General features: G+C 34.6%; 1 protein-coding gene across 3 annotated transcripts; it reads right to left on the bottom strand.

Moving 5' to 3' along the window:
* Positions 167–17,937, bottom strand: LOC109840849 (probable protein phosphatase 2C 52). 3 transcript variants are annotated; one of them, XM_020409646.1, is made up of 9 exons: positions 17,506–17,936; positions 12,629–12,756; positions 12,463–12,561; positions 12,211–12,369; positions 10,673–10,759; positions 9,844–9,935; positions 8,629–8,703; positions 956–1,063; positions 167–777 (listed from the first exon to the last, which is right to left on the bottom strand). In XM_020409646.1, exons 1-9 carry the CDS (start codon positions 17,568–17,570, stop codon positions 736–738), a joined length of 855 nt encoding a protein of 284 aa, XP_020265235.1. In that variant the 5' UTR covers positions 17,571–17,936; the 3' UTR covers positions 167–735. The 3 variants fall into 3 exon arrangements, with proteins under 3 accessions (XP_020265235.1, XP_020265233.1, XP_020265232.1); XM_020409644.1 differs by having other exon boundaries at positions 871–1,063; XM_020409643.1 differs by having other exon boundaries at positions 167–1,063; positions 17,506–17,937.

The raw sequence follows: 18,574 nt of genomic DNA on the forward strand, positions 1-18,574 counted from the left end.
ACTAGCATGTTGTCTGGAGAACGGAAGAGAGCTTGCAGAAATACTTGGAGAAGGAAGGGGAAGATGTTACAAGTGAGTGTGAGAAATATTCTCTCTTTGGATATCTTTCTTAAGAGAAGTTAAAATGAAAAGAGACAAATGTGCTCAAATTGATCTCACAATCATATCAGGGGTTAAGGTGCAAATGATTCTTATATACTTCATCAAGTGATTTATATCAAGACAATTTCGCACAAAATTCCAGAATGAACAGAAAATTAAAGCCATGCTGGTCTTGATACATTGTGGTCGCTGTGATCTTCAAAACAATAAAGTAGGAAGGTCATCCTCTCTCGCTTCCCAATATCATCCATGATTACCAGCAATTAACTTAAAACAACAAAAAAGAGGGAGGGGGAAGGGAAAATATTAGGAACAATATCAACAAATGTACCATAAATGAGTCTATAGTCTCCCTTTGCTACTGTTGCAGGTATCAATCAAGAATCCAACCTCTGAAAAGGAGAGGATGATCTACATTGATATCAACGAATCATGCCGGTGACTGAAGAACTACCTGCCCACAGTAAGTAATAACCTCAAAGGGTGGAAGGATTTTCACCTAGATTATCACCAACCTTGTTTATATCATCTTAGCTTGTCCCTGCCCGGAAGTATCTTCACTGGCATCAGTTGAAGCAGAAGCTGCAGCTATGATGTTGAGAAAAGGATCTACAGTTAAAGTTTCATCCAGAGCTATCGAGCTAGTAGCATCTGAACTTCCGGCCAAAGTATAATCTGCAAGAGAATTTGCACTGATAGATGAAGAAGCTACAATATTAGAATCTCCAGGAGCAATCTGGAGTTCTGTACTGCCAACTGAAGAAGAACCTTTTGGATGTAGAACCGTTGAACTGTTGGATGTAGAAGCATCTGGATGTGTAGGAGCAGTTGGGTGGTCATGATGAAATCTTACCACAATGCAGGTGATGTTATCTGCACTGCCACTGGAGTAGGCGGTCTCTGTCAACTTTCGAGCTGCAGCCTCTGGACTATCCAGCGGCTTCACAATTTCCACTGCCGCCTATTAACAGGCAATAAGGCTTAAACATTTTCTACATGGAAAATTAACTTGTTTAAAACAAAAAGGAAAACACAAGGCGAGCTTTGGACATAATGACTCTTTTACGCTATTTGTTGTTTGTATTACTACTTCCATCCTAAAACTTGAGAATAAACTTTGCAGCATCATACAGCTAGCGCTCAATGTGATGTTCGGTTAATGTCGTTGACTCTTGGTTCACAAGTAACTCGAACCACCTTCAACTTATTTAACCTGGTTGAGTACTTACTAAAAGAGAACACTATATGTAAACAATGAAAGATGTTCTACAAGACGGACTCATGAATCTCCATCTAACCAAGCAATTGTATGAACTGGTCTTACTTGATCATAAGACCAATGTATACTGTTTCCAGTACCTTCAAAGAAATATGCTCACTGAAATGTACAAAAGAAGCAACATAAAAGAATAGAACTAAAATAAAAAGTATGTGGCAATTTAGTGGTTTTTCCAGGCATCATCATTTCCTCTTCTATACCAGCTTATTTAATCTAATTGAGGCTTAATAAAGGAAATGACTATCCAAGTAAAATGTTAAAAAAAAAAGGATGGTAAAAAGAGCCTATCATGAGCAGAGTCATGAGCAGGGACGGTAATTTTATTGGAGATACATCTTCCTTTCCTATTCTTTTCTCTTCCTTCTCTTGAACTTTCTAAAATATGACATGAGTATGACATCGGAGCTTACTAATTGAATATCTATTACATTATATGTTATAAGCGATATATAACTATGAGTAGTAAGGTTCTTTTCCAAAAAAGAATGTTGGAAAATACAATGAAACAACGATTAAAATTTCATATGTTTTAATGTGAACATTAGAAAGTGTATTTTACTTAGATAAAAATAATCAAATAATAGTTTAAAGCAAAATCATGAAAAAGACTCTTCTTAATGACATTATCTGTGAAAATTAGATCGTCACTGATAACCAATTTCGGATAAGGGAAGATAAAATATCGCATATTAAATAAATAAATTTCCTAAAAAGATCTTACAAAAATCTGTGAAACTTTTGGGTATTAAACTGATCATTTTATAAAAATTGAATGGTTAAATTTTAATGTCTGTTGCACGTGCATTTGGATTGTAATAATACTAGTATAGGAGAATGTCTTTTCTCAACAATATACATAATTTATAACAATTGTTCAAAAATTATTTCTAAAACTTAAATTGAGCAAAATGGCATTTTATATTTTTAATCAATTTCTTTAAATAACTTCTAATTTTGTTTCAGAAATCTTAATGTTTTTTGGATAGCTTAAAGGTCTTCTTGCAAAATAGGTCTTCATTTTTCCCCGTTGCTTCAAGAAGATTTAAGAGAGTTATAATTTGGGTTAATTTTAGAAAACCCTCCTTAACTATGGGGTCGTCTCAAAAAACCCCCTCAATTATGGAGTTATTGTAGATAACCCTCCTCAACTTACAAAATATTATTTATCCCCCCTCAATTTTTCTCACTTAAACCCCTAAAATATTATAATTTAAATCTAAAGGAACAAATGAGTTAAAATGACCATACTATCCCTAAGACATTAAATTTTTTTACAATAGCGTTCCTTTTTAACTTTTTTTGGTTAAGAGAAACTTTCATTTTATTTCCTCCCTCTTCTTATTCCTCCATCTCCATTGCTAAGTTTACGCACAAATCGAATTTTTTCTTTCCTTTTTGAAAAACCAAACGTCTTTTAGTTTCTGCTTATCCAGGCCTGTAATGTTTGAAACAATTGAAACTTTTAAATTTTTTCTGAAAATTAGTTTCCTCATCAAAACCCATCAAACCGAAGCCTAATATTTTGATTGAGTTGGGTTTTTAAACTCAATTGAATTTTCTTCAACCAAGGGTAATTTAGTCATTGCATATTTCAAATTAATAATATTAGGGGGTACTTTAAAAATAGAAAGATAAAGGGGGTTTTGTGAGACACCCATAATTAAGGGGGGTTTACTCATATTATGAAAGTTGAGGGGTGTTATCGACAACACCCTCAAATTTGAGGGGGGTTTCTAAAAATAAAATAGCTAAGAGGGGTTTTCTAAGACAAGCCCCGGGTTTCCTAAAATTAACCCGTATAATTTTTTATTTTATTTTTTAGATAAGACGGGCATTACATCAAGAGAGAGGGGCGGCGGCCGCAGAACGGAGTGGATGTAGTATTGGAAGAGAAATACAGCAATACAAATGTTAACGCCCTTCACTTATAATAGTCGTGAGCTGGATGCCAAATTACAACTTTGCCCTTAATGTGGAGTTGAGGAACAAATGGATGTCCTTTATTCCTCTTTTTTCATACCCTTCATTGGTTTTTACTTTTTAATAATATAGTAGTATACATATCTCATATCTAATAACATTGAAATGGTAACAAAATCATGACTGGATAACCAAAGAAATTTTACAACAATTATTAATTGGTATTGCTTCTTCATATTCTTCACTTATAGATGCATTCTAGATAAATGTCTTTTTTAAACTATGGTTAGAGGTTTCTAAGCACTTAACCTTTCACCTTAGATGCAATTACTTTCCCTTGCAGTGTAATCTTGTTAGTTAATATATATATTTTTTTCATAAAAACCACCTTAAAAATAGGATAACCACTTTCAATTTCAATTTATATATAAACCATCTTTAAAATGAGTTGTTATTGCAATCAACCACCTCCCAGTCAAATTTTCACTAAAAATCCAAAATTTCCCTTAAAAACTCACATATGAGGCATGTGACTCATTTCTTAAGTGTTCATGTCTTATTAGAGATATAATTAACTTACCTTGAACTTAAATTTTCTAAGCTCATTTTTTATTTTTAGAGAAAATTTAACTTGGAGATGGTCAATTGCAATTAAAACCTAATTTAAAGATGGTTTACGTATAAATTAAAATTGAAAGGTGATTTCCGTATAATTATCGTATAACTACCCTATTTTTAAGTGGTTTCTAGGAAAACACCCTGATTTTTAAATATTTAAAACATGACCCTATAATATCCTTATGCGGACACCAATTTTATGTTAACTTCATGAAAGATGCTGGTTGATACACCTCAATCGACACATATATAATGGTTTATCAAAACCACTCTACCCAAAAACTTAATTGTTAGGTTCTGAGCCAAATCCAACATATAATACCAAAAGCAACCCATATTACATGTTCCTAAGGATTAGGGTATCCTTGCATGTCTTGTAGAACTCTATGGCCGAAAATGGTCGAGAAGCTTATGACAAAATTTACTGAAGAAGTTCAATCATGGTATTATTGCTGGTGAGGAGGAATAATCTTAACCATTATAGGTACTCTTCTAAAATAGGGTCCAAACCATGTCCCTGAGGTGACAAGTTCATTCTCTACTTCTTTTCATCCTCTTTAGTCAATATCTCTTTCATTATTTAGTGGCAGGCTTTCCCCAATGCCCTAACCTCTTCTTTCAATGTATATCATTGCAGATCTGGTTAGTGTCTTTATCTAGCATTTGAATAGTCGAGCACGAGTGAAGGGTATCACTAACAATGTACATCAATATGATTTAATTGAGGTAACTCCAACCTTCACAACCCCGCAAGAAAGGAAAAGAAAGGTGTGAAGGCATCCGATGAACATGCTTAGAAAAAGCAGAATATACTAAAAGATGAACAACAGACGCAACCTCAATCTCCATAGTCTCATCATTCTTCTAAAAAAACAAATGATGAATAAAGGAAACTAGCTAAAGCTTACAATGCTCCTTTGCCTGCCTGATAAAAGAGTCATACTATTACTAAGACTCAAACTAACTAGCAAAAGCTGACATTGCTCTTTTGCCTACCTGATGAAAGAGTCATATTAAGACTCAAGCTTAGGAGCTCTTGAATATGGTGCTCTAGTACCACCTTACAAAATTGGTTAACCCAAAAAACTTGAGTTGTTAGGTCGTCCACAAAAGATGTACTTAAACTTAACATACCTAACAATAGTAGTTTGCTTATGTCAATGCCCATTATAATGAGGTTCACTAATATGATGTTCTTTCCTTCAATACACCAAGGTTACACAACACTATTCAATAGGGAGGGAAGTGGAAACATGATGGAGAAATTTTTTTGAGGTACCAATGGTGTTTGACCAGCAACAGAAAAGGAGGCAACCAGATGGACAAATAAAGATGAAAAATGCAATCTATTAAAATTGATCTATGTTCTTTTAAGTGCCTAAAAACAAAACTTAAATGTCCTAAACTAAAGTGTTCTAGTTCACCCATCAATCACGCACATCATGTACAACCAAAAGTAGTATATTGTTTAAATTTATGATTTTGGCCATACAATTCTTAATCTGATAATTTTAAATGATTTAAAATCCTTATGCACCAATTTGTAAGTAGTAAAAGGTTAAAAAAGCACCTTGTTAATTAGACCATCTACCAAGCACAAAATTCGTGCTTGGTACGCAATTCCTACATTTTCCTCATATATATATAAGAATAATGGGTGTGCTCAATACAAAGTATCAAATTAGTACTTAGTAGTGACGTGATGCTTCTCATCCACTTATTTAAAGGTACCCATTTAAAAATGGCCCCCGCTTGATCACCTACCCATTAAATGAGTGGATGAAAGTGACCACGTCACTATTAAGCACCAACTCGGTGCTTGGTACCCATTATTCTATACGCACGCATACTTACATGGTTTAATGGTTGTGAGATGGCGGTTCATTTAGCAAAATGAACTACGAAGAGATAGTGGGATGTGGTCTACACCTTTTGGTATGATTTTTAAGGTGGGCCTCACCATAGGGCTCTCTCTGGGTAACTCATTTAGCAAAATGAGTCGTTGGCAATCATACCCTTATTCATCTATATACATATATAATATATTATATATATATATATATATATATATATATATATAATTATATTAGAAATGTTTCCTAAGGTCGACGTCTTAGATAATCATCTAAGGAGGCGGTCTAAAATCACACGATGATTGAGCTACATTGTGGATGATCCACTCGTTAAAGCTTGATCTATATATTCTAAAAAACCCCAACACACCAACGTTTGGGGGAACCCCCGACGTCGTTGACGACGCTTATCCACTCGTATATTTTTAACGGTTTGAATGATATGAACTTTTCACATGGCTCGACGGAGGTCAACGACGATGGGTTCACCCAAACGTGGTGTGTTGGGATTTTAGAAATATGTAGATCATTCAAACGAGGCGGATTCATCCATATTGTAGCTCATTCATGTAATTTTAGACCGCGTCCTAGATGATTATCTAAAGGCGTCACCTTAGGAACACTTTCGCTATAATATATATATATAATATATCATATATATATATATATATATATATATATATTTAGCTATATAATATATATATATTATTATAATATATATATATATATAGATATATCGTATATTAATGGGCTACATATATAATATTTATATAAATTGTTATATAAAAAATAAAAAATAATCTAATGTAGTAATGCTAAAGTAGAAAAATAATCTAAATTCTAAAAATATGAAAATAATATAGAATGTATGTTATTTATGGTGATTATGTATCATAATAGAATGAAAATTCTAGCTAGTAAGATATATCCATTAATTATTATTAGTATTAAATAGAATTCGATTTCCATTTAGTGGTATTTTAATTATATATATAATGTTATACATTTATTAGAAAAATATAATTAGTTATATTATTTAGTATTTGAAAAAATTATGAACTATATGGTATAGTTCACATTAAATTAACTTAAATTCTTAGCTAATAGGATAGATCCAATAGTTTCTTGAATTCTTATACATTATTTCATTTCTATTTCATTTATCATTAAATCCTAAGATGCACAACATGTCGTAACCACTACCTACATTCCATGAAATTGTGCACCATAAATAGGAACTAATGAATAGATTCGCGATCACGTAGAAAGACATCACGATCCCTTAAAAAAAAAGATTTACTGAGATGGAAATTCAAGTTTCTAGATGTTCCAACCAATAAGAATCCTAGTGAACTTAAAAAAAAGATACATGCCCTGAAAAATTTACTTGCTTTTCAAGACCCTCGTTTATGCTTTATCCATTATGTTCTGATTGCCAGTTCATACTGTACTAGATCAAGTTCATTCAATTAGAATTTTAAAAAAAATGACTTTTCTTGATGCCGAAGTAACTTTCATCAACTAGCACTAGTATAATATGAACCATTAGGAGTAATTAGTTATATACGTTGACTTTCTATTATAAAAATATTTGTTGATCATTTTTAACCAGATATACCCGCATATCCATGTATTTATACAGACATAATGCATTTGCATTCCTTTCATTGGTGATTCGTAAAAAGCCACATATTGTACCTCCCCAAAGGATAATCTTAATGTGGTCGGATTTCCTCTCTTTTGTAATCAGTTTCGCTACGGTACATATCACTCTAGCTAATTGTCCACCCTTTCCAAGTGTAATTTCTATGTTATGTATGGTCGTGCCTAAGGACATATTGGTTGAAGTTATTCTTCTTTTTATCAATAAAAACCCATTGCCAAACTGTACAAGCTCCTTCCAAAGCATACGACTTTCTGGATGTATATGATGATATCTAGATAGATGAATCTTATATGAATCGTATAATGAAGTATCACGTGAGTGGATATATAGGAATCCATCAATGGTTTCAAAGATAACAGGGAGAATTTTGATCTTTTGAGTCATTGTCGTTGCCTTTGCATTAAAGGACGTAATGACTTGAAGAGTTTTGCATTGCTTTCTGTAAGAAGGAAAAAATTCTCCTCTAATGATGTTTATATTGGCTCCAATGTCTATTAATGTATGGAGCATAAAGCGTTTATATTTAGTCATTCTGGATGTATATGATGATATCTAGACAGGTGGATCTTATATGAATCGTATAATGAAATATCACATGAGTGGATATATAGGAATCCAAATCTGTTGAATCACTCATGTATTAGGTTTCACTATCATCGAATTTAGATGAGACTCACTACATGGTCATCTTATTAGAACCAATTTTTTATGTGACTTTTAAGATGAGGTACAACATGTCGTAAAAAGTCACATGAGTGGATACATACACAAACACGTGTGTGTGTCTGTGTGTTCTGTGTGTGTATTAGGCACCTTAAAAGTAGATCAATTTGAATGGGATAATTATGCAACTAGGTTTCACTATCATCGAATTTAGATGTGAAGGATTTTGCTTCTGAACCCACTCTCTTTCTCTCATCAAAATTCATCAGCAATATATATGATACTTAGAAGCAGAGTAACATTAGAAACAAATTGATCCCTTTGGCACAACATCCAACAGTCCATTACTTTCGAGAAAATGGTATAGGGATTATGTGTTATAATTATTTAACACCCAAGAGTAAGAAATAGGTTACTGATATGGCAATAACAAATGGCACAATGTTTCTATCGTGATATATATTAAATCCACATTATTTAACAAACACAATCTGACTATATGAGCATTTCGTACAAAAGAAGCTAACCTCATTTGACACGTAATCCCACAGTCCATCACTTGCTAGAACCAGAAAGTCAAGTCCATTGTCAACAGCTTCTTCCTGAACACCCCAAAAAAATCAAGTTTTTATTGGTTTAGGAATAGGTATCATCGTATAATTTATGTTGTTAATGCACCCTAATCCAAATAACATCCAATATGACAGCAAAGAAGAAAGACAATAGTGGTCTAAACAGAAAGCTATTATGACAGCTAAGAACCTGGCATGCCAATCCTTTCACTAAGCCACTGAACTTCGGGCATCTTACCACTCTGTGTAGCTGGTAATGATTGATATATTTGCTCTAGCTTGAGGGGAAGTGTTAAAATAATTAATTGACTAGTTTGGTTTTATTTGGTTCCTATGCAGTAACTTATGTATTTCTAGCCCTCTACTCAACCTCTCATCTATAAATAGGTTGGTATGGCTTATTAATAAAATATTTATATCTCAGTGTTCTCTCTAACGACTTGTATCTTCTTTATCGAGACTTAAATACATTGTTATATAATTTTTCTTCCACTGTTCTTTGGTGAATTTGTATGTGTAAGTGGATGTTGTATATGTAAGTGTACCTTTTTGCTTCGATTGAGGCTTGGGTATATGTTTAAAAAAACTGTAAGAATCCATGCGTATATACCGCTGACCAAGTCACGTGCCTGTGTAGGGTATAGTGGTGACAGCACGTAACACAAATTCTTCCAATTAGTGACATATGGTTATCTTATAAAAGATCCACCCTTAGTCTTACACTAGGCAACCTATACAAGATGGTTATCTTATAAAAGATCCACCCTTAGTCTTACACTAGGCAACCTATACAAGCAAGGGCTTGGACCAGAAGGGAGAGAGAAAACGGCAAAGACCAGAAGGGGTGAGAAAGATGGAGACAAGAGTGCACACTCAGGAGGGGATCATTTTCCTGCTAAACTGTTTCTAGAAATAAATAGATTTCAGTCTCTAACAATTTCAAAAAAGTTAAACAGCTACAATGATAACAAGTGAAGTAGTGAATCCTATAGACTAAGAGAACATATTCTAAGTCATGGCCTCTTACTGATTATTTCAATGGATTAATTGTTCAGCTGTGAATTTCATTAAATAATGAGGAGAGGAAGTAACCTCTCTGTCCCGAATTTTTTCAATTTTACAGATTTTAGAGATAATAGTTGTATCACTTTTTTTGGCAAAGAAATATACCCGAATATCTGGATCTGAAACGACAAACTGTTTCAGAAGCCGGTCGCCAAATGCCCTTGACATTGCCAATATGCCTCCTACCCTCCAAGTACCTTACATACCAAACAAATATCAAAGTAAGAGTCAGAAATATTTGAGCTATCAGAAATTTTTTTATTCATCAACATGAGTATGATTGGAAGATAGAAAGAGCATAATCATGAGAAACTAGATTTCATTGAATTACTCAATCTAAACCAGGCATGTCACGCCTACACACTGTCCTGCTAACAGAAAATTAGAGCAGCACAAACCACAGAATTATGCATGTTCACATCAAATTATTAGCAAACAAACAACCCCTCCTCCAAAACAACCCCCCCCCCCAAAAAAAAAAAGAAAAGAAAAGAAAAAAACCTACCCCTCGTGCAAAAAAGGGAAAAAGTAAGAACAGAGGAATCAGAGAAGAAACTAGAAAAGACAAAACAGAAACAGATACAATCATGAAGTAGTAGACATCTACTTGATGGGCATTTCATTTATAGTCATTCTAACCAGGTATAGCCAACATAAGTTACTTCTCTTGGTGCTCAGCTTTTTGACATGTGCCCGAAAAGTGCATGGATGGATGTAATGTAATACAACCACTATCCCGAACCCCACCTGGAAAAAGGAAAGAGAAAAAAACACAATCATAATTTTCTGATCCAAGGAGGGAATAAATATGACCTATGTGATCATATTATTTGGTGCAATAAGCATGGAACTGTAATTACAGGGAAAGTACTGCATTCAGCAGACTCCACTCAACCAGCAACACAAGGAAAAGGAATTCAGAGCTGGCTCTCACCAGCCCACATAACAACTCCTCCAGCATTTTCAATTCTCTTGCGCTCATCAGTCCTATTTGGTTTGTGGTCTTCAGAAAGTTGAATAGCTGCAAACAATAAGAAAAATGTCAAAAAGTGCACGTAGATAGCAGCATCCAAGACAGTAATACAATTGCAAGCAAGGGCAGAAAAATGTTGAAGGACGATTACATAAAAGATAAACAAGCGAAAGATTGTCACAGATCTAAAAGCAGATTAAATTATAAATTTTGGCAGTACTTACAGTCAAATCTAGGCGATAGTAAACAAAATGTCGAGGAGTATGAATATATTACTATGACAAATAGTAAAAACGATCTGAAGTATGACGAAGATAATAAAATAAAAGTATTATTTTTATAGACCTCCATCCAAACCAAGAGAAGATATAGGCAACTTACCCCTAAGCTATTTAGAATCTTTGAGTTTGAGGAGTAATTTGAAGTTCTGGCCTCCAAATTAACATTTTTGTTGGGTTCCCTTTAAGCTGTCATGAAAGCTTCACAAATGAATTTTTTGACATGTCCACCCATTTATGTTTAGGAGCTGTCTGAATATTTCATTCCCATCTAGAAACTACTATGAAGAGCAGTGTTGTATAAATACTTCATATTAAGTTTTTGAAGTGTTGAGCATGTTGGATAGTCTAGGAAATTCCAAGAAAACTCCAACCAGTCATCATATAAAGACCAAATCACTTTCCACTTTAGCATCAAGGATACATATGAAACATCTCAAGTCATAATCGTGTTGAACAAAGATTAAATCAATTCTCTTGAACTTTAGAATGATAAGTTAAATGCATACTCTAGTACACGCATCTAATTTCATGAGTGCCGCTAATTATGGTCGGGTCCCCACGCCAACTTCCTGAGGAAGTGTCATGTGTTGCGCCCAACAAAACATGGGGACATTTTGATCATGGCCACATAACACTAAGAGACATGATAATATGCAAGATATCACTTCACACTTAAATGAAAGCCTTCAACTTATAGGGACGAATCTTGCTTCTTGTGATTCTACCTGTTGGAAAAAATTTGGCCAGTTTACTTGTCCTACACTATAGGCACGAAAAGCATTTGGTGAGTCAAAATGGAAATCCTCTATCATCATCTCCATGCATTAAAATATTTACAGATTAAAAACCATATGTTAGAGACCTTTCACACATGCATGAAGTGGTCGAAAAGTGAACAACTTTTTCAATAGTAGAACAAATGGAACTATTCGATCGACAGGCAGAAAATGTTCAATCATATGATTTCTGTTTTACATGGCTGTTTTGGGGACGAAGTACACAATCATTCTTAATAGCATGAAGTACACAATCATTCTTTACCCACCCTCTGTTATGGAATTTAGAGAGCCTCAGTTTGAACAGAAGATTGATCCATAAAGAAGTGTTATAACTTTCACCACACAAATAATGTCACCAACAATAATTCTGTAGAAAAAACAAACTGCAGTTTGCAAAAAGAACAAAATCCTCTGTTAATTATCTATAAAATAAAAGCACCTTCACCATCCTTTGATACTATAGCACGTGAATCACCAACATTTGCCACATACAAACGGTTGCCAATCATGATTGCTGTGGAGGCAGTAGAACCATCATCTCTTTGAGAATTATTTTCAGCTTGCAAGAAGTCAGTATCAGTTCGGATATATGTTTCACCTGATTGTCAAGAAAAGGAAACAAGTGTGACTGATCAACAACAAGAATAAGTTCTAGCAAAATCTTACAAGATATCTCAAATATTGGATGTACTTATAGCCAATTTTGTATCTGTCATAAATTTTGGGTGGTTCCTGAGGTTCTGAAATAAGTGATTCTTCAAATATTCAGCAGCATGTGGGCCACCGTGACCTGAGACAGAAAAGCATCAGTGGTACATTCTAAAACCCAAAGAAGTATGTATATAGATGTGAACTACCATCAAATACTCCAAAGAAGTAGACCGATTCTTTGTCAATTGTCAATGATTGAATATCATGGAAATCCTCCATACTTGACCTCTTGCCCATGAAGCTTGAAAATCCAAAACTTAATTTTCCATCCTCGCTGAAAGTGAAAGCAAGATAAGAGTGGTTAGCAACTTTCAAATGAAGTGTACCAACACATGACACTAAACTATAATGGCAAAAGATCATTCATCTAAGAGAAAACGCATCAAAAACACTTGCTATTTCTGTCAAAAGGCTCCTTCTATTAGCATTTAGTTATAAACAAAATACTCTTCCAAATATCTCATAGCCATGTTGTTTTGGGGTATCATATCTCAGAATACCCATATACATAAATTCGTTGTACTGATGCATCTGCTTGAGATGTTAAGAGTTATCACTCATTTGCAATAGCTTCAAGAAAAGTAGAACATGCTAAACGTGCTATAACTACCTACTAAAGAGCATGCCCAAGAGATCTAGGTTACATTCTGTCCCTACTCAACCTTAGTGTACTGGCTTGCACTCTTCCCCACCTCTTTTTGATAACAGCTTAACAGGGCCTAGGAGCTCTCATTTCTTAGTCACCCTGGAAATGAGATGGCCTCTAATCTTTGGGCAGGGCCGGCCCTACCTTAAGGCAATTAAGACATTTGTTTTGGGCCTCAGCTTGGGTAGGGCCCACCCGGGATTCAACGCCAGGCTCCAGCCATCTCCTAATGATGCAAGGATTTATAAAATATAAACAGCTTCCTCTCCAGAGTCGAGAGGATTCAGCACTTGCGGGTCGGGTCGGTTCGGTTGTTAACGCCTACCTAATCCGTTATTGGGTCCGAAATCGTAATCACACTGCTCATTCATCGGACGTTGACCTATAAATAATATTTGCAGCCGCTTCTAAATTCCCTCTCTATTTCAGAATCTAGGATTTCTCTATGAGCAGGCAACAGTCCTCTCTCAAAGGTGACTCCTTTTCCCCCTTCGCGATTTCTAGTGTTTGCTTGTTAATCTCTCTTAAGTAATCTAGAACAAATAGCATGTCTCGTTTCCTTGATATTTTTAATTTTCCAAGCATCTTTCATGGATATACTGGATTCGAATTTGAGTATGATATGTAGCTATTATCAAAATTGGATGTGTACCATCTTTCATGGATATACTGGATTCGAATTTGAGTATGATATGTAGCTATTATCAAAATTGGATGTGTACGGATTTTCTGTGTTAATTGTTTCGCGAATTTGAGTATGATATGTAGCTATTATCAAAATTGGATGTGTACGGATTTTCTGTGTTAATTGTTTCGTACTAGAAGAAGCTAATGCATTTACTTTGGCATTTGAGAATAATTTTTATTTTAAATGTCGTAGATGGTATACTCATTAGGTGTGCTCTAGTTTAAGTTTTCACGAGGAGTTCCATATTTTATGTCAAACTAGATGGGAAGGTCGGACTGAAAGTGTTAAAGCAAAAAAATTTCAAGCTCCAAATGTAAGAGATTCTTTGATTCAATTAGCAGAAATTCGTGAAGACCCAAAGATAAAAAGTGAAGCCAATAGCTTAGCAACTTATAAGATTGAAAATTTTGAATTCTTATTACCAATAAATATTTGGTATGACATACTGTTTGCTGTTAATTCAGTTAGTAAAATCTTACAATCTAAATATATGCATATTGATATTGCCATAGATCAATTAAAGGGTCTTATTGTATATTTAGAAAATTATAGACAAAATGGTTTTATGTCTGCTTTGAATTCAACTAAAGAACTTGCTAATGAAATGAACGTACAACCTATATTTCGTGAAAAACGTAAAATTCATAGAAAAAAATAATTTGATGAAAATATTGGTAATGAAACAATATTTAACGTTGAAAAATCTTTTTGTATTGAATATTTCTTATACATAATTGATAAATCGTTTGGCTCAATTGAAAGTAGGTTTGAACAATTTAAAACGTATGAAAATTTTTGGTTTTTTGTTTGATTTGAAAAAATTAAAATCTTTAGATGATATTAAATTGAAAGAATATTGCCTTAATCTCGAAAATGCACTAAAACATGATGAACATTTAGATATTAATGGACTTGATTTGTTTTCAGAATTGAGAGTGCTTAGGGAAATTTTAAAAGTAGAGATTAATAGTCCAATTGAAGTGTTGAACTATATAAAGTGGTTAGATTCTTTTCTAAATATTTGTATTGCTTATCGTGTATTATTGACTATACCCGTAACAGTTACTTCCGCTGAAAGAAGTTTTTCAAAATTAAAATTACTAAAATCTTATTTAAGATCGACCATGTTACATGATAGATTGAATGGTTTAGCAATATTATCTATCAAAAATAATATGTTAGAAAATATTGAATATAAAACTTTAATTAGTAATTTTGCAACTTAAAATGTAAGAAAGATGAGATAAAATCTATTATGAGTTGTATCACTTAGGCCTCATCTGATATTTCGCCTTGGGCCCCAAAATTCCTAGGTACGGCCCTGCCTTTGGGAGTTGTCATGATGCATTTGGTGATTAATGCAACTGGGGCGAAAGTTACAAGGATATTCGACGATACGAATCCAACAAACAATGACATTTTCGGCCAATCACTTCGATATTTATCTAGAGGAATCACTTCAACAAAAATATTTCCTAAAGGCCATGTGTCACCATACACACAACACAAACACAGAGAGACGAAGAGGAAACAGGAAGTGAGGTAACATCATGAAATTACATAACCTGATGGTTTATTTATTGATCAAACTTTTCAACAACCTAAACTGTCAATCTCAATCTAGACTTACAATATGTGGTGTTACCTAACATCCTATTCCTATATGATGCACCCAAGGCATCAATAACTCAAAAAAGGAGTTTAAAGCCTTTTTCCACTATGAATTTCCCAACATACTAGGTTTGTAGAAGGCATTAAATCAACTTTCTAGTTTTACCATTAAGTTTATGACTGTATTTAGCATATCTCCCTATTCCATCACGTAATCTTTGTGTTTCTATAACTGCTCCTAAATCTTCTATGTTGTCTTAAGAGAGGCAGGGCATAGCATAATCACGGAGTGATCTCAGAAAAGAGCCAATATGAACCCAGCCAAATAGGAAATCCCTGAGAAGCCCTACTTTCGGAAAGAAAGGAAGAGATCACCTATTCTTCAGTTCAACTGTCAAGGGAAAGTTGGTCCTTGTGACCCTGACTGTAAATAATTCCAGAAGTACATGTAAAGACACATACCAGCAGAGGGGACATGACATATCACAAAGCCCATAACCTAGTAAGTTTTTATCATCTAATACAACATCATGGTAGGTGCAAAGTGGATGCTAACCACTGTGCTAGCCATATCAAAGTCTGTTGGAAGCTGACATGGCCATGTTGTCGCAGCCAGAGGCTGGCATGGAGGCCAGAAAATATCCTACAAGCTAACTTCGCTCATCCTCCGCCATCCAGCCGTAATTTCTTCACATTTGATTTTCTGCAATAACCTTGCCTTCCTGCTCTATTGTTTCTATTATTGAGATAGATTATAGGATCTGCAGACTGCAGTCAGAACATTCTCATGCATAAATCAAGTTCATGAAATGAAATCACTAGTGCAGATGGCAGTTTAAAAAAAGAATTTCAAGCATTCAACAACAACTAGGATAACTCAGTGACCCAGTTCAAGTGGATATAATTTACCGAACAATGGATCTTCACTTTGTTGTGCAAGGAATTGATTTAGTGCAAAAGCCACAAATATACGTTGGAAACAGCTCAGCTCATATTCTGATTCGACGAGTGCAAGTATGTTGGTACTATCCCTGCTTCCATGTAGATCACGGGCCAATCCGAACAGTCTAATCGGCCAAGAATTGGGTGGTTCTAAGACAAATACATACACAATCCAATGTGGTTTGGATTGGGTTGAGCTTAACTCAAAAGCTGTTTCAGATTGGAGCATGACCCAGACCAGATCTGATTCACTCAAGGAACAAACCGGCCTTTATCCAATAAAATTAAGGCTACTAGAGTTCTTGTGAAGATTGTGAGCTGCTCGATCTCATCTAATGGATGAGATTGCTCTCTAAAATGACTCAGAGAAGGGGTCTTCTACAGACTATAAATAGCTTAGTAATTCTCCAAAGAAACATAACACTCAATAAAATTTGAAACTATAGCTTCTCTTATCATCAATTTCTCTTATTAGCAAGGAAAAGGTTTATCTAGTTTCTTCCATTGCCAAGGCCAGAGAGATTTCTAGATCTTCATAAGGTTTGCTTACCTAGATATGGTTCGCTGGTTGCCAACTTATCATTTTGGTAGTTATAACAATATAAGCACATGCATGCTAAAACAGTATATGTGCTGCAGAGAGATGTTGCTTTTGAGACAATTTAAGCAATAAAGCTTGCTGATGTTTATTAAATAAGATATAAAAATTTTGCTCATTACATGAATCTCATGCATATCAAGGGAGTCCATTTTATCTGAAGAACATTCTGCCCATAAAGATAATAGTATAGAAACATAATAAAAAAATGTTACAGAAAGTGGATGCCCGAGTTCATAAATCCAACATGTAGTCCCGAACCAATAAGCTTTGTATACATGATGGCCTATATATGTAATAGAACTGGCAATGAGAATAAAACGATCATCTAAAAACATCACATGCAATTATCCATCAAAAAGTTTAAATTTTTCTTGAATAAGAGATCCAATGCCTCACAACCTTACGTCACGACCAGCAAAAACTAGACGATTAATAGGCAATGTACTATCAAAACATTGAACATGACAAGCAATCATAATCTGGAAACGAATAAAGAGCACAAATCATTTCGATCCTAAACAATAAAGCACAGTACCTTCTATGTACACCGCTTAGATGATCCGCTTCCTGAATTCGATCGAACTGAGGCCATTGCGCCATCTTCACGACCTTTTTACGCCTCCGATTCTTCGAAGGACACCTCGCAACTCTCAAATATTTCTCCACCGTTCGAGATCTCCGAGCGATCGATCCCCACTTTGATCGCAATGCGCAGCAATAAACTATTCGAAATTAGAAATGCAAAGGATTAGAAAGGATATCGCAAATGGGCCAAAATTATAGAATCGAGATGCTCGATCAAAACTCGCGATGAGATCGCAGGACATGGATCGCAGCGAAAACCCTAGAACTGGGGGGAGTGGGGTCGATAAATAGATAGAGAGAGAGAGAGAGAGAGAACGAGATCTCGTCAGGAGAGCTTCAATGATGGATTTTAAGAGAGAGGAGAGATTTTTTAAAGGAGGAAGAGGAGGAGAAGAGAGAGAGAGGCCGAAGGTTTGTTTCCGTGTGCTGGCACGTGGCAAGCGCATGCATCTGATCTGTAATCGGATCTGGTTTGATCGGAACTTTTTTTAGACGGGATCTCATCAAAACGGATAGTGTTTGATTAGAAAATTTAGGCAAGGACTAAAATATGTGATCAGGAGCGGGGACAGGTGAGGTGTCCCTTCCTATTGCATAATAATCTGATTATTATTAAATCCTTCTATTGAATAATAAGCTAATCATCATTAATAATGGCCAACTCATTATTCAATAAGAGGGGACACCTCACATGTCCCCTCTCTTGCTCTCATATTTTGAGTCCATGTAGCAAAACTCATTTAATTATTACTAAGTAGTTGGTACTCCTAAATGTCTGAATATTCTAGCTTTCTTAACTTTGTAACTATATTTCAATCTTAACTTGAAACTATATAAAACTACCAAAAAAACTTCATTCACTTTGAGAAGCTTAGTCAGAATTTTACTTCGGCACTTCTAATTTGAATTTTATTTTTTCCTTACAGAAACATAGTACGGAAAATTTCAGAAACTTGAGACAAGAACACAGTGAAAATGATAAATTTCTTTAAAATGTCATAAAATTTTAGGGGCTTTCC

This window comes from Asparagus officinalis, chromosome 5 (assembly GCF_001876935.1).
Source record: "Asparagus officinalis chromosome 5, Aspof.V1, whole genome shotgun sequence".
NCBI lineage: Eukaryota > Viridiplantae > Streptophyta > Magnoliopsida > Asparagales > Asparagaceae > Asparagus > Asparagus officinalis.